The sequence below is a fragment of the Gallinula chloropus genome, assembly GCF_964237585.1.
Source record: "Gallinula chloropus genome assembly, chromosome: 20".
In the NCBI taxonomy this organism is placed as follows: domain Eukaryota; kingdom Metazoa; phylum Chordata; class Aves; order Gruiformes; family Rallidae; genus Gallinula; species Gallinula chloropus.
In genome coordinates, this window is record NC_140105.1 from 11293117 (window position 1) to 11318242 (window position 25126).

A 25126-nucleotide genomic window follows, 5' to 3' on the forward strand; every position below is an offset into this window, starting at 1 on the left:
GAAGAGCACGAGTAGATGAGGACTGGGTGGAAAGGCATGTGGAAGTCAGTGACAACACTGATGGGGGAAGCCAGACTCTATAGGAAGGAAGTTACTTCCAGTCCTTTGATCTTCCCACCAGAACACACTGAATTGTATGCAAAATATCTCAGCTATTCCATAAACTCTAAGTCCACTTGAAATAATCGCCCAAACATTAGGCAACCTAGTCAGATTAGCTGTTTTTATAAAAAAAAAATGGCATGCTGAAATTATCTAAAGCAAATCAACTTATGTTTGGCTACAAAAAACATTAAGACAGTTTGACATTAGTCTTACAGACAATAAAATCGTCACAGTAATAGCCAGGAGAAACTGAATTCTGCAGGCTTTCATTCTCCCCTTCACACAAACACCTGTCTTGCTGTTGACAAAACTCTACACTGTCCACCAGGGAAACCCAGTGAGGGGTGAGGAATAATGAACACAAATCAAAGCCCACTATATCTGGCTGGGTGACTGTACAATTATGCAATGAGCGCTCCTGCTGCCTCTGGGAACTTGATTTTGAGCCATGTTACACAGATTCCTAGGGTCAAAATTGGATGACAGAACTGGATACATGGAAAGAATCTTACACCAGGGTCCTTTACCCAGTTTATATCAGGCCAGGTTCACTCAAACACTACAATGCCAGGTTTTCACTCAGCTGTACAGGAGCCTAAACCCAGTACCAGAAGATGGCAACTTATTCCATGTTAGTCAGACTGATCCCCACCCTTCCACACATGCTTGGAGTTGATCCAGCCATATACCTAAAAGGAATCATGTGTTTTCTTAAATCCTTATGGTACTGTGTATGTGGCATCTGCTTGTTTTTTCCCCAACACAACTTTGTGCAGCAATATGTTGATCAGACTGCTCTTATTTATTTTTTGGTACTGTTTGCAGCAGTAGAAAGTTGTAGAGGTCACATGCTAGAAACCCTACAATATACAGAAGATCATCTCTAGTCAAAACCCAATTATCTAGTTGGAGAACAAACAGTTTAACCATGGCTGCACCCTCTGCAAACCAATCTACTGATTTCAGGCAAACTCCTCTCTATACGTGTCTCCATCCTGCAGTGTTTGACCATGTCCTGCCTTCACCCCCTGGTTCTCACATTCAAGCATTTTTATGGTCTGCTTATCATCATACATATGGAGCTTGATTCTACAACTTCTAGTAAAGCAAGCACTCCACGTAACCCAAAGAATTTTCTTGTAGGAGTGAAGATTAATAAGATTTAACAAGACTGATGCAGGAGCCTGCAGAACACAACATTTTGATAAATGGCACTCTCATAGCAGCTTATGGTAGGCACATTCTAAAACTTTACACTCGTAGGAATTATTCTGATGACTTCAAATAAGCACTGAATATGGGTCCAGAAGAAACACAAGTTGTTTGTGACCCGTCTGTGTCAGTCTAATTGAGTCAGGATTTCTCTAGCTGTGATTTCCCCAGCTGCAGCCTCAGGTAGACACAAACAATGTGGCACTGGACTTGTACTGTTGCTACACAGCTCAGCTGGTCAGACACTGGACTAAGCCACCAGCAGTTCACACCAGGGTGACAGTATTTACCTTGCAAACACCATTTCTTTTCACTATTTTCTAGCATTAGAAAGCAGCCGGAGTGTGTGGGAGATGTCAGGACAGTAAACAAAACAACATCCTCTGATATTAAGGAAGTAAGTAGGGTCTGTTTACTCCTCAAGAGCCAGAAGCCTATCCAAAGAAAAATAATCAATTTGGGGTTCACACTTTCTTAAATCATGCTCTATCCTTGCAGCTGTAGGGCAGTATTTATTTTAACAGTCTTTGTAGGCGTAACAGCAGACTGGATTTGAGTTGAAAGATCTAAACCTTTCCCTCTCCCCCACCCCAGAAATAGTGAAGGAACATATTTTCTATGTCTACATTTACTATTTTACATAAAATAGTGAAAGAACATTTTCTCTTTTGGGTGGTATTTAATTAATACAATTGCAAAACTTGTGAATTTGGAATGAGTAAAATGACACTTTGGCAGGGCTGGCATTTAGCACACTGTATCTGCCACATGAGAATACTGACACTTTCTTTCCTTTACATGAAAGAGTAAAAAACCCAGGTACAGTTTTGTGGACCATCAAGCTACATTACTGAGTATGAAGAAAAACCCCAAAAGACTAGGCATTCCATTTTGGAAATGAAGTCAATAAACTAAAAGTGATCACTAATCACTTCTCATCACACATCATTAAAGAATTTTCAATACACAGTTCCAGCCTTGTCACAGATGAGAAGCTAAGGACACAGGAAAATGTTAGGCATTAACCACTCTGTCGCTATTAAACACAGCAGTAATCCCCCTATAACTGCTGCAACTTGCAGAGGTGATCCAGAAACTTGGCAAATTTTCAACCATTTCAAAAAGCACAACAGTTCTGTAATCATGTCACCTCCCATCTCAAGTACAAACCTTCCCTTTGTCCCCTGAACAACTTTTCATTCATCCCAGGTATAAAAAAATGACAGACAGATTAACTAAGGAAAATATTGAACCCTAAATTCCAAATGCCTGCTGGAACAGTATCACATCTGTGTTCAGCCACACTTTGTAACTTAGTGTGGCATCATGTGCACTAATGCTGTGGTGAAATCGGGCTGACAATACTAAGTGACTTAAGGGACATGCAGTGGCCTATTTCCTCAGGACAATTCTCACCCTCAACAGGCATTTTGTACTAAAGCTGCTTTTTCATCCCCCAACATCCCCTTATCCTCCTCCCTTGCAACATTTCGCAAAGAAGATAAAGGGAAGTCAGTCAACAGGAACTAGTAGAGTACTGGTCAGATCAGCATCACAACTGTAAACACAATTTCAGCCATAAATCAACATAAATGAGGTCAGAATCTACTTAGAATTCTAACACAGATATTTGCATTGGGTTTAATTAATCTAATAACAAACTGGCATCATTTATGCTATTTCAACTTTGAGTATCAACTAGCTGTTAGTTGCCCTGCCTCCCATAAATCTACATTGAGAACAATACAAGATTTGGACCTGTAAGCCTCAAAACCCTCAAGGCAGCTTTTTTCATTTCTTTGTAGTTTGTTGGAGCAATTATCTCTGAAATGCAGTGCAAAGCCCTACTGTTCTGATTTGGCAGTGAGCTATGAGTCAACTGTCTTTGACCTACTCAAAGAGGGCTCTACACACTGAGCAGCAGCATCTCTTTATTTCTGTATAACAATTAGTGGAAAACATTTTGAGATATTTGAGTAAAAGTTACTATAGAATTAGAAAGTACCGTTTAAATAAATTACATTTCTCTAGGCTTTGAATTAAGAACCCTAGTCACTCCTAATGGCTTAAAACATGACATGTTTTACCTCCTACACATGCTTATATCATTTTATAAAAGGCTAATATAGAAATTCTTTAATAATGTTCCATGCATGAGAAGAGCTAGATGGTTTAAGATCATCAATACACAGATTAGAAAGAATTTTAGGGGCTGGATGAAGCCAGCCTCCTCATTACGTACAGCCCACAGTCACATTAGCGTTATGCTACAGGAACATGACAAAAGTAAGATTAATGTTTTCTCTTTCCCCTCAAAAAGATACCAAAAAGGCCCACCTGGAATTTAGGAAGGAAAAGATTTCCAAACTTCAGTCTAAGCCACAGTAGACAAGAGGACTGCTGACATTACAAAGCTCCTTCTGCACAGAGAGCAAAGACTGTCTTTTTAAGGGTGTGATCATCTTTCTGCCCCACTGCAGTCTGGTCAAATTGCACAGTAGCATCAACAGAACATGACCTGAGCCCAGACCTGCACTTAACGGTTATGTAAGGACCTAATGGTTCTTAGGTTAGGAGAGATTCAGGTGGGGCCAACACTTGGAAGTAGAACACTAAGTAAAAGGAGGAGAAGGGTTTTGCTTTATGCTTTCCTTAAGATGACTACCTGAGTATTTTTTCTCTCAATCAGATACTTGGGACCAAGATAGAGGGAAAGGGATGCTTCTCAGACCCTCAGTGCAGATGAAAACCCTCAAAGGTTCATTAATTGAAGCCAACCAGGCAGTGCTGTGAAAGTTCACTTCAGCCAGTAATCCTTGCACTTGAAGGTAAAACTAGCATGGATTTTAGCCCATGAGTCAACTTCCCAAAATCTTTGATTCCTGAGCATTCCTGAAGAGGTGGTGTCCCTTTCCTCTAAATGTGCCAATGAATGCCAGGATCAGAGGAGATTCTCTACCTTCTGTTACCCAACTTGTAGCCCCTGTGTACAATTTTTAGAGTACTGAGACTCGCAGAGCAGTTGATCCATACGAAACGTTTCTCCTATTGACCTGGTTTAGCTGTAACTGCTCAGCACTTCTGCAAAGCAGGCTTTGGGGAAACAAGAAACATACAATCAGTGACCACCCTTGAAAAGTTTGATTAACATGTTGCCAAGCAACACTAATTCTGGCAGAGACAGTGACAAAATTCTATTCTCTTGGGAAGCCTTAAATTCCCTTGTGACTATCTCTTCCTCTTCCTGCAATCCCCTCCTTTATTCCCTGTGTCCCACAATCTTTGCAATAAAATGAGAACGTGCTATATTAGTGTCTTTTCCCACACAACCCTTGCACAGGCAATCATACTTCTGGTATTTCTAAAGTGTTAAGATAATTTTAGGTTGTGAGTGTACATGAATTCCTCACTTGCCTCTCTCCTACTCTCATTTTTCAATTTAAAAAGAGAAATAAAAATTCTACCAAAGGGCACAATTCTTATATCTACCAAAGTGACACAATGTTAGGTATTTCTTCTTTCCCACACCAAACTGGCTCTCAGACCTAATTTTCTCCACCCTTTCTCTCTCTGCCTCCTCCATTCCACAGCACCTCATTCGGGCACAGGCTCCTCCGCACCAACTGTCTGCTTGTCTTCCCACCGCAGCTCCTAGCACAGCTGTCTTCAACCAGCCAGTCCCAGTTATAGCAGATACCAAAACCCAGCCCAAAAGCACTTCATTTGATAAAGATGTAGGCTTTGAAACTTATTTCAGGCTCATCAAGAAAATCTGTTTCTCTCAGATGCTTATCCCATTTTTATCACACTTATATTTGCAAATATATGCATGTGTGCATCTGGGTATGAATGTGCATAATATTTGCAACCGTAATAAATGTGAATGTAACTTATAGGAAAGAACAGCACATCAGATCAAATAACCTGGGAAGAACCCAGTGGATGAGACATGAGTCCTTCCTTTAGGAGTGGGTACTGAAGAGCTTAGGGGAGTAGGAGAGGGGTTATGCCTGTGGAAGTGAGTATCTGGACCAGCAGCTGCAGCAGTAAAAAGAAACTTAGAGGAGAGGGGCAGACACTGCATTTGTCAAGGACAGAACCAGGGGCAACAGGTATTGAGCTCAGCCCCTGCTTTTTAGCAAAGGTCCTGAAAGAAAGTAATTCCAATGGAGGAAGGTTGAATCAGTGCTTAACCTCTAAACGCCTAATAGCCATGGTCACTTCTTGTTCCAGATCTTTCACACTCTCCTCCTTTCTCTGGCAAATGATTTCCAAACCTGCTCCCTACCCCTTCCCCCCCCACCCCCTGCCACTGTCCCACATCCAAATAAAACAAGTTTCAGAACTGTTGATCTGCAAAAATAAGTCAGCACTAAAAGAAAAGGAACACAAAAATAGGCATTAAAGACAGACCCTTCATCCCAAACCTTTCAGTGATTACAGTTAGAGGTTTAGGAATCTCCCCAGCCAGAAGTTCCACTGTATTAACCTGGGAACAGCTGAGAATAATGCTGCCTTTTCAAACTTGCTTCAAGTACCTTTAGTACCTGCAGAGCAAAATAAGGCCCATGGCTCTCATCTCTGGGAAGAGACAGCCTACAGCTACTGCAAGTCAGATGTATATTTAGCAAGATCAGTGAAGCTGTGCTGACTTACTGTGCACCGTATCATTTAGGTTGGAGTAGCATCCAAAAGATCCAATTAGGAGAGCTCCATCCCGTCCAGCACGAGATGAATACCTACAGCCCTACCCCAGGGAGACAGGCCAGGCTGCCTTCATACACTTCTAATTGGGCTCTCCTTGAAACTGATTCTGAATCCCAAACATTTGCAGACTGTAGCTGTTTGTTTACTCCTCTGGACTTGAACACCAGAATTACTTTAGTCTATCCCTTGCGAAATACAGGCCTTGCCAATATACCACAAGATAGAACTCAAAGTCTAATGATAAGGTATAAAACATACCTTCATCCTCCAGGCTCGGAGTATTTGACAGGCTCATCAATTTCTGTCTATCATAAAAATTTGATCTCAGCCCTGTAGGCTCAATAAATAGAACATTCATAGTTCAGTTATCTTTAACTGCCTATCGAATGCTGCTGGCTCCATACAGCTTTTTCAGGTGACATTTTGACCCTCCTCTCTTTTTGGGGACAAAATTAGGGGGAAAAGAGAAAAAAAAAGTGGAGGTAATTGTATATATATCTGCCTCCTTTATAATCCTGCATCTGAAAACAAACTGACGTTTTCCTGGTGGCCACTGGTAGTTATTCTGGTCTTGAGTCAGACGATACCCATGCAGCCTCTCCTTGTGCTTTTTTCATCGTGATATTTACATGTTATTTGCATGTTAGTTTGTATAAGTATCTTCCACAGTGCAGAAATGCTGAGCACCTAAACATGGTAAGAGATTCAGACTGTTATTTACATCATAACTAATCAACTCTATGAGAGGGATCATTAAGTTCATCATAAGTACCTTTAAAAGAAACTCCTCTTTTGAGGCTGATAAAAGAACAACAGCAAAGCCCAAGTCCCAAGTTCAAATAATGTATAAATTCCATCCTGTAAATAACAAGCAGCACATTCTTCTGGGAGCAGTGGGAAATAAAACTGTTGCCCTTCTTCGGGACAGCTATGTTAGGTAAAGCACAAGGGAAAGGAGGCCACATAAAACACTTGTAATATTTCAGCATCACCAGAGTTTAACCTGGGAAGGTTTTTACTGGAGAGCTTCCAACTCTGCCTGGTGCTTGTTACATAGTGGATTTTATTCCACAGCTGAAGACCTTCAGAATAACAAAACCATGCAAAGGAAAAGCAGATTGACTTTTTGGCAGGAAGTCAATGTGCAAATACTAATGAAATAATCTCAGTAAGCAGTCAAACTCCTCAAAGGTCAACAGCTACGTAGTGAAGAACTTCAGAGCATTTAAGTTATTAACAATTTTGTCTTCAGGATTCTGACAGTTTCTGTGCTCCAAGTTAAGGGTTTAAAAAGATAAATCAAGATTTGAGGACTGAACAGTCAAACTCTCTATAGCTCTCTGTGATTCTTCAAAGATTGCCTTGTTCCTATGGAAGCTACCAATCTGATTCCCAGGTTGTAGATGTATTTAGGACCAGAAGCAAAAGCAGTTAGTGGACTGTCATGAATACTCTTTCTTCTTTGCTTCTGGCAAAGTGCACTATGAAACACCCAATCTCAGTGCTATCTTCCATTGCCATCATCTTTCCTGTTAGCCTATATCCTCATTCTTTTATCTCTTCCTCTACTCTTCTTTTATTCCACCCCTCATAACCAAATACTCTATTCCCTTTACTGGTCTACTCTGACTCAGAACTAATGAATAGGTGCAAGCAAAGAGAGAGGGCAAAGAGGAGAAGAAAGTTAATGAATGACCTCAAAGTGCCTAAGCTTTGAAATGCCGTATGGAAAGTCATGTGTTGTCCCTACAGTCTGATTTTGGTAGAGTGAAAGTTAGTGGTAAAACCTTCAGCAGTTGTAGTGGAATTAGAATCAGGACCAGGGAATTACAGGCCGGTGAGCGTCACCTCTGTGCCTGGGAAGATGATGGAACAGATCCTCCTGGATGATATGTTGGAGCACATGAGGGATGAGCGGGTGATCCGGGACAGCCAGCACGGCTTCACCAAGGGAAGGTCGTGCCTCACCAATCTGGTGACTTCTCTGATGGAGTGACAGCATCGGGGGATAAAGGGAAGGCAACTGATGTCATCTACCTGGACTTGTGCAAAGCCTTTGACACAGTCCCCCACCACATCCTTATCTCTAAATTGGAGAGATGTGGATTTGATGGGTGGACTATCCAGAGGATAAGAAACTGGGTGACAGAATATAGACAAAGGGTTGTGGTCAATGGGTCTATGTCCAGGTGGAGGCCGGTGACAAGCGAGGTACCCCAGGGGTCTGTCTTGGGACATCTCTTATCTCTTTAATGCCTTATCAATGACATGGATGATGGAATTGAGTGCACCCTCAGCAAGTTTGCAGATGACACCAGGCTGGTCTGGTTGACACAACAGAAGGCAAGGAAGCCATCCAGAGGGATCTTGACAGGCTGGAAAGATGGGCCCGGGGGAACCTAATGAGGTTAAACACTGCCAAGTGTCAGGTGTTGCACTTGGGCCTGAGGAATCCCAGACATAGATACAGCCTGGGAGAAGAGCTCCTGGAGAGCAGCCCTGCTGAGAAGGACCTGAGGGTTCTGGTGGATGAGAAACTTCACATGAGCCAGCAGTGGCTCTTGCAGCTTGCAAGGCCAATGGTATCCTGGGCTCCAGGATACAGGGGTGGCAGCAGGGACAGGGAGGGGATTGTCCCTCTCTAGTCTGCCCTCATGAGGCCCCAGCTGGAGTCCTGTGGCCAGAGCTGGGGCCCCCAATACAAGAAAGATGTGGGACTGTTGGAGAGGGTTCAGAGGAGCCACAAAGATGATTAGAGGGCTGGAGCTGCTCCCCTACGAAGAGAGGCTGAGGGAGCTGGGCTGGTTCAGCCTGGAGGAAGGGAGCAGAGGAACAGGAGGGGAATCAACTGTTTAAAAGGGTAGATAATGGCAGGACAAGGGGGAATGGATTAAAGCTGAAGGAAGGAAGGTTTAAATTAGATATTAGGGGGAAGGTTTTTACAGAAAGAGTGTTGAGGGGCTGAAACAGGCTGTCCCAGAGATGTGGTAGGTGCCCCATCCCTGGGGGTGTTCAAGGCCAGGTTGGATGGGGCCCTGGGCAACCTTGTGTAGCTGCAGGCCTGGAGGTTGGTGTCCCTGCCTGTGGCAGGGGGTTGGAGCTCTGTGATTCCTGGGGTCCCTTCCAACCCAGACCATTATATGATTCTGTAATTCTATGACTCCAAGCAGAACTAAGTATGGCTTAGGTCTTCCAGTTACTCAGTGAGATAGCTTCAGTTCTCGTTTGTATCATTTCAGACTTACCACATCGCACCTACATGGCTCGGTATCAGACCTATCATGCTACTGACCACTACAGTTCCAATGGCATGTTGCTAATAAACACAATGACATATTTTCATATTTAGGGACATGGCTTCTCTTAACTGTACATGAAACATCCTTTTGTCCCACTCTTGCTGGTAGCCTGTACGAAAACTGGCTTCTTTTAAATCACTTTTTTTTTAGAGTTTGCTTTACCACAAAATGCTGTTAGCCAACACAAAATCATAAATGCAAATACAAACTACTAGGAGAGGTGACTGAATTCCCACTGCTCACTGTGCACATTTAGACCATGCAAGGGTTGAAGTGTTTCTTTCTGTAAAAATGTTAGGGGTAGATCTCATTTCCACTTAAGTGTACTACACAGTTTTCAGCTTCCTTATCCCTAACACAGGTCAACTATGAAATAAATGTGAACTAAATCCTAACCTTCTGTGAACCACGGAATCAACAACAACTTAACCTTTTTGATCCAACACTTTACTAAAGAAAAGCTTAAGAGAAACAAGATGGGAGCACCCTATTTCTGGCTATATTGATGTGTTTGGGATTGCTAGTCAGATCCCATCAGTTCCAAATCAGAGTAATAAAGAAGTTGAAATGAGAACTCTTATCTGGTAGTTGGATTTCGTCTGCATCTCTCACCACTGATTTGAAACATACGGAAAGTGAATTCCACACTGGCACAATGCCCTTTCGACTCACACATCAAAGTGCTGCCTCTTCAGACAAAGATACGTTCAAGTTGAGAAAGCCTAAAAGTAACAACTATATATCTCATCCATTTAAAGCGGGTCATCACTGCAGACAGAGCAAAAAGAGCTAAGGATTATAGAGAAAGTGATCTCAAGGAAAAGCAAAGGTCCTCAGATGATACGTGTAAATGGCAGGAGGAAACTCTGTTACACATATATAGGTTTAATGTCCAGCATTAAGACATTTATAGAAAAGGGAAGAGCTGTTGACTATCACACAACCCAAGCACATATATAGCAAGTCTAAAAGAAACACAGTCATTTTACCCCATCTGTGAGAAAGTGGCACATACCTGGACTTTGCTAAATTGAGAAATATTTCACCCCTGTACTTGTAGCTCTATTGCTATAGCACTCAAAACACACTAATAGTGAAAACTGCTCAAGAATAGCACAGTAAGTTTCAAGCTTCTAAGTGCTTACTGCAGTAACACGGTCTGTTTCCCAACAGCTTTGCAGTCCTTGGAGAGGTGTAGATTCAGATTTAATGAGCAATACATACCATCTGTTAATATTGCCTTTAAGAGCAACAGAGAAAAAAGCAGCAGTATCAAGAGTGCAAGAAATGGCAGAAGCTTCAAAAACACTGACCATCAATAACAGGGTTCTCTGTGTATGACTGTTGTAAAAACAAATCCCCCAAAATGAGCAGACTGTAAGTTTATTTTGCAACTGCTAAAATTTGTAAGTCACTCTTAAACCTGCATTAGAACCACGGAATGTTCAGGTTAGCGCTCGTGGGCATATTACTTCTGATCAAAAGCCAAACTCACCAAAATGACACATCCCAGGACCTGATCCTGCAGGATCCATGCTCTGGGCTATCTCCTTTCTCTAAGAGGCTGGAACAGATCTTTCGAGTTACACTGATTTACGTAACTACAGGATCTGGCTAATTCTTCATTTACACTCAAGCCAAGTAGGTAAAAACCGCTATCATTCCAATGAAGTAGTATTTCTCACTCACTCAATGGGGTTATAAATAACTGCTCTGGATTCTAGACAATGGACAGTGAAGTCCCTGGGCCCTGAAGTGCCTAAACAGAGAAAGCCAAGTCTGACAGCACAATACATTTTCAGCTAGTAGCTAGGGCAGTTCAGCTTAACCCAGTGAGGCCATTCAGTAGGCACACACACATGTTAAGACAGATACTGAGAAACTACTTGGTGTCTCTCCCCTCAACAAATGCTTCACTTGCTTGCAGCATGACCCCAATTAGGCAATAAGAGCTGCTCAGTGGCTGACCTAAGGATCGAGTATTGTTTTCTACCTTACTGTGGCCCTACACCTTAGACACAGGTCTCAATCACTTGCAACATGTGGTTGAAGCTTCAAAGCCTGACTACAAAGCTGCAAGCATGAACTCCCTTACATTGCATGTTTAATTAGTGTCTAGTTCTCACATATTAGTCTTCTACAGAACATAACCTGAGGACAGGCCTTGTGTTTAGCTTCTAGCAGGTATTTCCATCATAAATTAGAAAGAGGTCACTTTTTCCTTTCAGGTTCACAATAACCACTCTCATTGATCAATTCACCTCAGTAACTGTGACTGTTGTTTCTGCTTAGAACAACTCTGATTTCCTGTAGGTTTATGACTGTATTTCCTAATAGCTGGCAGGACAATAACTTCATCTTTTTCACCCAGTCAGTCATACTTTAATATTTTCTTCTTCCTCAAGAGAGCTTTGAGAACTTTCCAAAAATCCATGTAAATGCTTTGAGTTTACTTCCACAGCCCCAGTTTTATTTGAACACAGTATTACATCTGGAGGGAAAGAAATAACTGGAGGTCCATAGTTTGCATGATGAGTTATCTTTGGCCTACTTTATCCTACATAGCTTTGTGACAGAAACAGATGTAAAAGCTCTTTGCGGTCTTTAATCAAGACATACTATTCCTGAGACAACCAGAAGGCAAAAGAATAAGCCCAGTCACCAGGGTTCAGAAGCAGAGATGGTTGCATGAAATAAAGGGTTTATTTCAATCACCAGAATTCCTTGGCACACTTTTAAGTCAATCATAAAGTTAAAGCCATGTTACCTTGCTGTATGCTAGTATAAACATGTAGAATACATTTGTAGTTAATAATAATAAAATTCTATGCCACAATGACCCTTTAAATAAGAAATGCATTATTTTTCAATTATTTTAATGGGTTATTAATTTATAGAAATTATGAATACATCTTAACCCCCTGCAGATGCAGTTAAAATGCAAAAGTATATTTTCCTATGACTTTTCCACATCTACTATAGAAAAAAAAAATCTGCCTGTCTTCAGGATATAATGAATAACAGAAATCAAACCCCCAGAAATTATATCTAACTGTACTAAATCTCTGGGAAACAGCCCTGGGCCCTGATACTCCAAATACTGGGCTCATTTATAAAACAGGATTTCCCAAACACTTCAACAACCATTTTGCTTTTGGCCACATCTTCAAATGTCAGTAACACCCACTTGAGGGGACAACCACCACAGTGGCAGACAGGCCACAGGGACATAGTGGCTATTTTGACTGTTTGGGACAGAGACCACCATTTACAACAAAGTAAAAGCAAGAGTTAATTTTCTATTGTTCTTACTTGAGCTTCTACTAATGCCAGAACATATCTAAACACAGTAAAGTCTTCTTCCTCCACATTCATTTAAAATGATACACACTTTCACTGTGCTATACTATAAATAAAAGTGTGTTTGCTTCCATTCAAGAACAGCCCAGATCACTGTCTCAAAGAGCAATAAATAATAGCATAACACTAATATCAAACATCAAGAAAGATAGTTAAAACCATTACAAATCCATATCTCTCAGTAACTTACAATCTATAGGTTCAGTCAATTTAAAAGATCTAGGAGCAGGGGTTTAGTGGATTAGTAACAACAGACCATTAATCTCTGCAGCCTCAATTTTAATCCAGCAATGACCAAAGTGATTGAAAATCATTCTGACCACATGACTGGTAAAGCTCCTAAGCAGGGTTCTCTCACATACCTGAAATCCCAGCAGCAGAGGTCACAGTATGTTTCTAACGGGACTATTTACCAAGAGACCTCTGCTTAATACTTAACTAAACTCAATGCCAACATTTTTGGCAGAGCAATTGCACTGCACATTACCTCTGTGAACTAAGAGCTGACTTGAGGGTTTTATTTTACACTTTATTTCAGTCTGCATTAGCAAAGCTTGCTTTGTTGCCTGGGAAAATATCCAAAACAAACTTGTGTAAAGCAAATACTTTTTTGTTTCTAGATAAGATTTTAAATAAATGTGTAGGAATTGATGACTGACATTCCAAGCAAATGCCAGGAGATTATTTCTGTACAGTTTATATAATAGCAGTAAAAGCTATATCCAAAATGCTTGGGAGTTTTAAAAATAATGCAGTAGTATTAGGTCATATACTCTTGGTTTTATACATAAGAATGCTCTATTTCAGAGTTTTTAAGTTCTGGAGTATTCAATGACTAGGATCAATTCTTAGATGTCCCGAACGTGATGAAGGTATGTGATGAAGACAGACTTCCTCATTTGTTCCTCTACAAAGTTACCGGGGTACCAGTAAAGAAACCACTGAAAGGGAGACTTTTCAAAAAGGATTTAAATTCAACTGTTATTTGCTGTGGTCAGAAATCTAAGTCACAGGTTCTTTTTCAGGAGCATTAAAAAGAAGATGTTGACTACTTCAGCAAATATGCTGTTTTATTACTGCGAAGTAAATAAGTATTTAAAAGCATAAAGACATGGTAACAAAGGAGATCCTAGTTACATACAGTAAGGAACTAAAAATGGGAGAGTTACAAGCATGGGTTATGAGAGTTACTGGCTGCTGTTTCTGAGGCATCAAGTAAAGCCTAAACAGGACAAGGGCTGGAGAGGAGCAAGGAGAAAGTTTGCAGGCTCTGTGCCCTTTGGTAGATCTAGCCCAAATACAGAATGTAAATGTACTGTAGAGTTTTGTCCAGCCATTTTTATAAATAGTGCAATCCTTATGTAGACTTTCTTGCCAATGGTAGAAATTTATTCCTAACACCATGTATGAAGCCTTACCTCACTTACACTGAGGAATTTTTCTCCTGAGACATACTGAATATGCTACCACCTTCTGTCCGCAATACACAGGACATGTTTGGCTTGTTTTGGTCCCAGAGGGACAGACAAAAACATCAAATGCTTTTATATATCCCGCACAGTAAGTTTCCTGTATTGGTCTGACTAATCTCTGCTTATGCAACCTAGTCTAAACAGCTGCTTGCACAAAACTGGCACAAGGTTTCCCAGCCACCACTGTTGGCACTATTGGTAGAGTGAGTCTTCCCTGTAAGCAGCATGTCCTCTAGATCAAGACTTGAGGTCTGATCAAAATAAAATTAAAATTTAAGCTGGGCAGAAAGTGGAACAGAAATTCACATATGGAAAGCACTGTGTATTATCACTTCTTTCTTGTCATTTCACTCTTTAGGTTTTTGGTTTTGTTTACCGTAATCCAGGGGAAATCTGTTTATTATTGTGAATAACTGTGTCTGTTTCACTCAGGGCATCCATCAAGTGAGAATTAACAAATCACAATCCAGATTATTTTAATTCTGATTGTATAGCTCTTGCTGTTAGTCATACTAGGAAACTCCGTATCTTCACTTTACCACACAACTGATATGATTTTACCTGATAAAAAACTGTTTTCAATACAATGGTGTAAATTAATCAGATATTATTAATTTTTTTATCATTTTAGCTGGGCTTTTATGAAGATTTTTTATTATTTGTGCATTATACCACTGCTAGTCCTTACACTTAGCACTTACACAAATCCTTAACCTAAATTGATTTACACAATTATATATTAAGACTCAGGTGCAGCAAAACACTTGAGCATGTCTTTTAAGTTTTGCCTTTTGCTGAATCTCTGCATTAATGTGTCATGATAAAATCTAAAGAGGATGACTAAGTTTGTAGCTTGCAAGTATGAAAACATACTTATGCCACTTAATAAAAATAAATCCTATTATTTATTACTCTGTTTTGCATCCTGTTCCACAGTGAGCTAAATACCTGTGACTCCAGAGCAAAGGCACAATTACAGACTGGCAAAGATGAATTGCTAACAACTTGGAGAGAATGCCATGGGGGCTACTGAAGATAAAAATTACGCATCTGCAGATAACTTTAAATCCCACTTGCAATTACTAACTGCCACACAGTACCCTCAGGATCATCTGGGCAAGCGAGAGGAGATGGTGGAGTCCTCGTAGATTACTTTATTTTCCAGCAGGCACAAAAGCATACTGTCAGATACCACTCATAAATATGAATGTGAACCAAAAAACCCTGCAAATGGTGAAGCCAGATGAATATATTGGAAAATAAAAAGTGTGAGTTACAGACATCGAGGACAAAATGCACTGGGAGGAGGATTTCACCCACAATAAATTCACATATCTGTACACAGCATTACCAACAACTGCATCACTGAGTAAAGGAACCTGCTCATCTGCTGAGAGCAAATTTCAAAGAGAAAATTTAGGACCAAAACCTCTGGGATGTCCTTAGCTTTCTGCTGTTGCCTATATCCAAAGTGCTTTGAGGAACCTACTTTTCTTCATAGTCACAAGAACAACACAAAAAGGCCAAGTGAATGAATGTTATTAATATAAGAGGAATTTAAGTAACGCATGTTTATGGATGAACCTTAATATCGTACTAACTCCAGGAAACAAAAGTTAAACTCTAATTGATGTAATTTTAAATATACCATAATTATACCTCATAGAAACTTCACCATTATTACTATTAAGAGAAAATATACTTTGTAGTACACAGGGAGAGAAGGCAGGATCAGGCCTCTGAGGGGACTCACCAGGCCCCATCCTGTGACTCCTGGGGATGCCACATAAGCTTAAACACCAAAGATAAATCAATCTGAAGCAAACTGCACAAAATCAAGAGGCAAAAGAGCAGAAATGACCATAAAGTTGCTGGACTTAAAAGTTCTGGAGGTTTAAAACCAGACATTTTATGTTTCTTGGGGCCAGTCTGACAGGTTCGATTGTCCACTGAATTCACTGAGTGAGCCCAGCTGCAGCCATGCCACAGGAGTGGTCACCTTCCTGTGGGGTACAGCCTCAGTCACCCCATGCGAGGAGCCGGTGGAGGGACGGACAGGCATCGCCAGGAAACACATCCCTGGGGAGGAGGCAACTCTGCAGGCAAGCTGGTTAGTTCGGTCAGCAAGGCAAGGTGAGGAGCAGCAAGGCAGAAGGCTGAGGGAAGCGAGAGGTCAAAGTTAAAGGCTGCTAAGTGCTGCTGAGGCACCAGCCATGGCTTCTCACTGTTCTCTCCACAGCCTGACCCAAGTCTACTCAGCTGTGCAGGGTCAGATCTGGCACAGACAAAGCAGCGGGACCCCAGGGATGGGGAATGAGGTCACAGAGCCTGTGGGCTCATCCTGTCACTACCTTTCCTCCCAACCCTGGCACCATGGAGGCCTCGTGCTCCCTCCTGTTCATGAGGTGATTCACTTTCTCATTGAGGTGATTCAGTGTCACACCCTAACCAGAAACAAGGTGTAAGAGTAATCCTATTGCTTCAAGGCAGAAATGACAGTGAAAATGGACTGTAATTACATAAATCGCTGCTAGGTGACCTTTCACATGACATTTTATCACAGTTTCTCTATCTGTGGAAGTTGGCCAACACTACATGCACCCTGCAAACCACACCAAGCTCTGCCACCAAAAATCTTTTCCTGTTTCCCGATTGAAACACGCAAAGCTCTTCTCATTCATACCTTTTATTCTTAGAAAAAGCCAGACTGCACAATCCCATTCAGAGAAACCGCCTGTCAGTGGCTGTTCACACACTCCTAAGAAGCAGCAGAATTAGGACCAGCACAGGGTCAAACACCTTTTCTTTCCAGCAGCAGCATCCCTTCCCTTCCCTAACTGCAGCTTCCCACATAGAAAACAGCACACCTTCCTGCAAATGGTATGGCTTTCCACCTATGTGCGAACAAACATCTCATTCTTCTTAAAAAATTGTTATCCTTTTGTGCCAGCAAGACAAATCTTCAGCACTACCTTCTTCCTACAGAGAGAAAGTTTCTTTTCTCTGCCATAATGGCAAACACAAATTAATGCTCATCATAGTGGTACAAGTAGGTCACCTTGCCGAACACAAATTAGCTGTGGTAATTTCAGCTCCTTCAGTTACCCAGCCACCAGCCTACTGGCTGTACAATCAGCCAGGGTTTGCTGGAGGACACGATCATTCAACATCATTTCAAACAGTGCACGGTGCAGTTTTCCAGTCACATGCATCAAAAGACCTTTCTTTATTACTCATTATCTTTTCCTTTTAGTATTAGTAAGGCAAATTCTGTAGGTGTCCTGCTGTGCTAGTCTTTCTACCTATGGCAGAACAGAAAAACTCCATTTTCATTACTATTCTTGAAGCAGAACAGGGCACTATAGGAGATAACAGTAGGAAAGAACTTAAATTTGAAACAACCCACAAAACTGACAAGATGATTTTTTTCAAAAACCATGTTTTCCCTCTAAATCCATCTACTCAAACACTACTTCTAAAAGCTAGAGATGTCAACACATTTAGAGAGAGAAAAAAGGATAACATTGCTTAGCTTCCTCCTCACTGCATGTGCTTAGAAGCCACTTTAGACCAGTTGGTGCACAACTCTATCTGTTCCGTACTTAAAAGCCAGATGACAAACATACTGTATTCTGTGCTTGATCAAGTTAAGCACTAATCATACAGAGAGAAAGAATGTCAAAATGAACACATAAGATTATGAATAATATCTGTCTTTAGCATCTTCTTCTATTTATTTGTGAACTGTAACTTGTGATTTTTTTCTGGTAATACTATTACAAAAGATAAAACTAGGGCATTTAAGTTTAATACTAACTTTACTGCAGAAATACAAATATTACAGATCTACAAATCTAAACAAGAAATGTTTTCATATGGAAAAATATACCAGACATTGAAAGCATTTACTTTCTTCAGTTGCGACTATTGCTTTCAGTAGACTGTGTATGTGGGAACTGACCACCTTCCACTTTTTCAAGATAAAGAAAAAAGAAAATTAAATATCTTAGGGCTGTAATCCCAGACAGGCTGTACCTGGCACTCAAGAGCACACAGACCTGCTATCTAAAGCTTTTCTCATTGCCAAGCTTTACGTTTTTGCAATTTGTAAGGCCCAAATCTCATTAACACTAAAGCCGTTTACAACATACTTGGACCTGCAAGGTCTTTTAAGGTGGGTGTAAATATAGGTTTCCTTCTGCTTTCTTACCTCAACTGTCAAGTGCTAAGCACTGTATGAAAATGTTTCCAATACTGACAAGTAAGAAGTTTACACTTACGGGCACCCATATTCCTATAGGGCCCCCAATACACCACCAGAAGGGCTGCTATACTACACAGAATTGAAGTCTAAAATGTTTCAGTCCTCTGTTTTTAAGACCACGATAACTTGGTATTTTATCTTCAAGCAATTCCATTGAAAGACCCTTGACAGTTTTTTAGCCATCAATGGTTAAACAAGGAATGAAATATTCTACTACTCTGACTTCAAATGTAAACAGTTTGGGATGTAATTTATCCTAAATGACAGATAATTACGCCTTTTAAAAATTTATTTTCTATTTAATTACCATTCATGTTTCAAATTATCATAATGGAATTTTTTGGCTGATATTCTCCACTGTATGGCCAGGCTCCTTTGCACTTTCTGATGGGATTACAATGGAAATGCAGTCACACTATACGGTGTTGCCTCTAAACAAATAACTTAAAATTTGATTCCTATTTTCTATTCCTTCCAACATGATGTATAGTTAACATAAAACCAAGATAGAAGCAAAATAACACTTATCACAGTATGATAATGTTGTCCATAACTAACTGTCATCTAGTTTTGTCTGCTGCTTGAGCTGGTAAGGAGAGAATGATAAAACAGTTTTATATAGTCTTCTATTAAATGCCCAGCTGGGCCAACCATGCACTTCAGTATCTACCTGCCATATTAAATTTAGCCATAAACGATCAGTAAAGATGAAAACGGCAGCTCCCTCCTCAGCCAAATTGCCACCTTTCAACCAAATAAGAAAGTGATACCTTGACCTACAGCAAAAAATAAGCAAAACAGCCTTTTAAGGTAAGTAGGAATTACTTTTTCATTAGTATACAAGGACTATTCATCATGCAAATGGAAATACATTTCAATCCTTGCTGAATTTAAAATGTAGCTATTGTAGACTTAAAAAACGAAACCTTTCCAACAATGTCAAGGGAAAAACTTCTCTGTAACATTGGTTGTACCTTAAAGACTTAAAGAATACCCCTAAATTGAAAGTGCATATTTGAGTTGGCATTTTATTCCTATTTTTATCTTGGAGGCTTGGTAACTAGTTCAATTGCATTAACAATGAGGCAAAATGGGAAGGTGAGGAGGTCTCTCTGAAAACTGTGTATATTCATCACTGAGAACTGGGAGAGAATAGCAGCGATTACCAGTTTATTTTCATCAGTTTATTGGATGGAAAATAGCTCAACATAATATGTGCAAAACTATTCATAAATGTTTCCCTTCTACTACCTTTGCATAAGCTAAAAATATGTGTGTTGTTTTGGCACTTCAGCGCCTATCTGGTCATGCTCTAGCTGTAAAACTAACAATAAAAATAGCATGAAAAATACAGGACACCAAAAAAAAAAGTAAAGCAGACATTTATAGGAGACTACAAGGCTATTTCCATAGGATTTTAAAGCAAAAACATCTTCACACCTTTGGAAAAGGCGGCAACATCTCTGAAGTGAGAAAGCATTCAAGTGCTAAGGAACTGAGAGTCTTTGGATCCAACATATGGCCTCCATCCTGTGTTTGAATGTGAGCAGGAGGATTGAATCCACGTGGATTTACAGTAACATCAACAAATGCCGTGCAGGCATGAAGGTTTGCCCACACACATGAAGCTGTGGAGATGGGGCAAAGCAGAAAAGAATACTATAATGGATTGGATGCCAAAAGCTCTTAGTTACCACATGTACCAGGCTGCATCTTACACCTTCCTATATGCCCAGTGATCGCCTTCAATGTATCTGTGCTAGGAATAATTCCTTCCCCTAGGATATTACATTTCTTACTTGAAAATGCCAGAAAAAGCTATTTCCATGGTACTATTTGAGAATAATTAACTTGGTTTCGGTATTTTTTGTCCAAACATAACAATGAACCATTTGCTGTTAGTCTCTAATCATCACTAGAACCTTGGTATTCTCTTCTACAAGACGACTTCAGCTTGAATTATCTCAGGTTGTACAATGCTGAAAGAGTAAGAGTTATCAGACCTTACAGACCATCATTCAGCAGATAATTTAGCCCCTGGCATAATTTAGAGTTCCTATAGGACAATTCTGTGTTATGCCAGGTAATAAGAGCTCAGAGACTACAGAAGCATCAAGACAGAAAATGAAGTACAGCCGTGCTCCATATACATCCCTTGCCCTCAATGCCTGGAGATGCTACATCAGATGCTCAATACACAATGCAATTCCTTGATGCACAGAATTTTTTCAATACCATCTTAGTTATTCATGATGCAGGATTTACGACCCACCTCGTGCTGCCAAATAGGCCAAAGAAATTACATCATGAAAGGGATCTGTCCCTATATGACTGGAGGATGATGAAAATACTTCCAAGTAGTAGGAGAGCTGTAGGGCTTGCATGGATTTCATCCATATTAGCTCTCACAAGCCAAAACAATGTCATATATCAATTCATAGGAAGCCACAAAGATGCTGAACATGCAGGTTCCATAAATCATTTTATAGATGGATTAACAGAAAATGTACATAGAAACCTTAATGCCCACGACAGTAGCATTTCCTATTTAAATGAAGGATACTGCAAGGGAGGTTTGAAGACAACATCCTGATTTTTTTCTTGAAATTGATTGCTAATAACCAGAATCACAAAAAATTGCTCATGGTTTATACAAATGACTGTCAAAGGAAAGGTAGCAGCCATTATGGGATCAACCACATCCCACCTGAGAACAGTGATGCTAATTAATCTTTGGTGGTATTCTCAACCAGGAAGGAAATTTTGGATATCATACCAACAACTCTTACCCTCTTCCTATACAAGCAGAATAAACAGTATAAACCTGTGCCATGATTTCATGCATCTTCAAAGAACAACAAGCAGAGAGGTCTGATTTCAGCATCCTATCTACAGGACGCCGTCAGTTCCTTCTATGCTGTGGTACCATTAAAAGGAAAAGAACCTCAGAAGTCAAATCATGACTGTTTTTCCTCAGAGACTACAATGAAAAGGAATAAATATGCATCGTGACTAAGAAGAGAGGGCTTTCATTTCTTTCTAAAGGATAGAAACTGTTTTCATGGTCCTTCAATCTGTTGTGTGTTATTTGCATCTGCACAATGAAGCTAGATTCTCCTTTCCACAGGCAATTTCAAGTAGCAAAAGCTTTAATCCAGTACCCCAAGAAAACAAAAATATTTAGTTTACAAAGTTCACAGATAAATTATTTCCCAAATACAAGGACCAGTAATTAAAAAAAAAAATCCTAAATCTCAGTATCATTTATTCCTAACCAAACAATCTATCATACGCATGGGTAACTAGCTGATACAAAAATGTTAGGTATAAAATATTTTGAAAAAATATAAACCTCTTTTTAATAGATTACTTTCCATATACTGAGTCTCATGAAAAGTCGTGCATGTGAGAGATACCAAAAAGCCCATTGTATAACTTCATTATTTAATTAAGAAACACAGCAGAAGTGCTAAATTCAGCATAATTTATACTTAAATAGCATGTAAATACATTACAAAAGACAATGTGACATAACATTGAACCCATGTTTAATAGGTATTTACTAATAGTGATAAGCTAATTTAACAGCCTGTTCAGTTCAGTGAGTGACATCATCCCTTTGAACAGCAGCCCTTAACAGGCCCTGATCCAAATAACCACTGGAATTAGTAGGAGGACCATCACAGGTTTCAACAGACACTGAGACTCAAGCATTTGCTAGCATTCAGGAAAAGATCCATGCCCAGAAGACTGGTCTTGTATCTTCACTGCTGAAAGAACTGACTTAATAAGAAAGGAAAAAAAAATTAAAAAGAAAAAATATGACCACATCCCTTAGTTCACATCCCTGTGATTTGCAGCAGTGTGCTCAACTAGTAGGATTTTTTAAGTAACGAGTTGAATGAATGACCAGTGCTGAAGTGCTTAAAATACAGTTTCTGGAATTCAGTGTTGAGGCAAACCTTAACAGGCTTCATTACGCCTTCTCTTACTTACACTGTTATCCAGACATCCCAGCTAGATAATATGCTATAAAACATAATGTAAAAAGGATGACAGAGAAAAGATAGAAAGCATTAGTGCCAGTCAGATATCTAAAGATCTTAATCCTTTTTACCAAGATGTCAAATACTGAGGATTCCTGAAAAAAAAAAAAAAAATCCCTAGGAAAAAAAAAAGTAAAGGAAAAAAAAAAAAAGCCAAATGCATCAGCATCTCCTCTCCATGGTCAGAATTAATTATCTGAAACCACAGCTTTACCGTGCACCAAAAGCATCCCACCATTCATTTATTCACTGTGTTCCCCCAAAAAGGAACAAAACAAAACAAAAAAAAAAAAAACAAAAAAAAGAGGAAAAAAAACAGAGAAGGGTCTCAGTGTGTTTGTGGTGCTGGAGGGAGATGGAGAGCGGGGAGAGACCCTGCAGGGCTGAGCCCACCGGCAGCTGCAGAAGCCTTGGTTCTGAGGCTGAAGATGAGGAAAGGACAGCGAGGGGGAAGAGGGGGGAAGGTTAGTAAATACTGGCAGCTAAATGCATGGCATAAGGACCTGCACAGAATGGGACAGCTTCTTTCTGTCTCAGGATATTACAGTCAGAACGGTCAAGAAAGCGATCAGCTTCATTTTTCCATTCTCACTGGGGTACTTTAAGAAGTGCCTAATTTGAAGAGAACTGGACAGGTGGCATGTCATGCTGAGCTAAATAGATAAGTGTGAGATTTAAATGACAAGAGGCAGCAGGTTTTGCTGTTCTAAAGAGAGAGTGAATTATTCTGATGGTACCAATGGGCACAAGGGGAAGGTCAGCCTGGGGTGTGCCAGTGTCACCCAGCAGCCTGGTAGCAGATGGTGCCAAGTCTGTAGGGATAAAAGCAGGGCTGACGTACCCTGCAGTCCAGCACCAGCCCTATTTGCTCGGAAATAAAAAAGTTTCAGGACAGGTGTAGGCAATACAAATGAACATAGATGTTGCCACCCCGAATGTCACCCATCCACGGGCTGTAAGCGTGGGTCAGCCGGGAGATGCTGCAGGAAGCGCAGTGGGGGCAGTCGCTGCCAGGGTGAGATGCTGCAGGGGCTGCTGGCTGGCTGGGGGCTGGGGGCTGGCCGAGACCAATCTCTGCGTGGTCCCACGGGAGCTTCAGAGCTCCCTCTTCCTAAGCACCTCTAGGCTGGCCACCGAGCTGCCCACCAGGCTGCCCTGCTCCCCCCTGCAGTGCCCTGCCTGTGCTGCTTGCGTTCCCATTTCCGGACTTATGCAATGACTTGCGGGCGGCAGCAGCCTGCAGAGAAGTGGAACAGCAGGAGACGCAGGCAAGCTGGATCCCCGTGGGGCTCCCTGAAGTGTCCCAAACTAGAAAACTGGCCACCTCCCCACTCCCGCCTCCTGCAACATAATTATTCCAGCATGACTGACATGACAAATTAACAAGGCAGCCAGGGCTTTTGCAGTAGAAGGCAGTGTTTTCCCCAAGAATAAATTGTTCCAATCCTTTACGCTAGACACCCGGCCGTGCCTATTCATTAATTGGACAAGCTCTGGTGACAACTGAAATTACCTGACTTCTACATACTGGAGGGGAGAGAGATCTTTGCAAGCATAAAATGAGACGCCTAAAGCTGGAATACCAGCCACCAAGGAATAATTTAGATGGGGCTTTTTTAATTTTTTATTTGTTTTCAAAGCACGGCCTGTTTAAAAGCAGAGGCACGTTTTTTCAGTGTCATTCCTCCCTTTGCAGACCCTGAACTGTGGCACCAGAACATGACAACTCTCCCAATGAACCACAAACCTTTTAAGACCTGCAGATCAGCTGAGTTAAAGAACTTCAGGAGCTATGAAATGCTGGGATTACTGCGATGTTGCAATTAATTATCACAATCAGGTACATTAGGAATTACAAGCATCTTCATAATCAGTACACTGGGGTTATTTATCTTTGCATTTGCAACAAATATTATCGTAATTAGTACACAGGTATTGGAATGAAAGGGAGGGGGGATTCATGGTTGTTGACTTCCATCACAACCCACCCACAATACATCATTCATGTATTTTTCATCTACTATTCTGGTTTGGGTTTAACTGTACCTCTTGCCCCTTGCTAAGGGGAAATCCCTGGGAACCCTGTCTGGTATTTCCCCCCCCCCCCCGTGCCTTTTCTGTGCTGCGTACCTGAAATGCAGACGATGAAATTCGCTTGCAGAAGAAAAAGCACCTCCCAAACAATTTCCATCCTCCGATTCTCATGCCAAGTGCATCCCTCGGCGAAAAAAAATAACAAAGATCAATATCGCAGTTTGAACGATCCCAGCAAATTTCCTTTCGGACTTGCAGACTGTATTCCCCAGATGTGCTGACAACACATGTCCGAGCTCCCTCTCCGCACGGCTCAAGCGAGATCCCTTCCCTTCCTTCGCCCTCCAAAAAAGACCACGAAGCCAACTGCCAGCACCGGGCTCTTCCTCCACGAGTGAGAAAAAAATCCACCAGATTTCCCAACAAGACATAGACAGCAAAACCCCGACTGATCCGGTCCGGAGAGTCTCTCTATTCCAGGGCGGCCAGGTGCAAGTTAACCCCAAACTCTGCGCGTCTCAGCGGGGCAGTGCCAGCATGCCGGGGGGAGAGGGAGGCGGCGGAGGGAGGAGGTTTCCTCTCCTGCTGCTACAAAACGAGCGGAAAGAGATTAATACCCGCTGCAAC

The 25126-nt window shown here is 41.0% G+C and overlaps 1 protein-coding gene across 1 annotated transcript in view; it reads right to left on the minus strand.

Moving 5' to 3' along the window:
* The window catches only part of CA10 (carbonic anhydrase 10), a gene marked incomplete at its 5' end in the record, with an annotated part of 194977 nt that extends 170321 nt beyond the window's left edge, over positions 1 to 24656 (minus strand). The window contains one exon of the mRNA XM_084273607.1: positions 24596 to 24656. Within this exon, the coding sequence (XP_084129733.1) occupies positions 24596 to 24656 (61 nt within the window). The remainder of the gene's footprint in view (positions 1 to 24595) is intronic.
* Between the last annotated feature and the right edge of the window lie 470 nt (positions 24657 to 25126).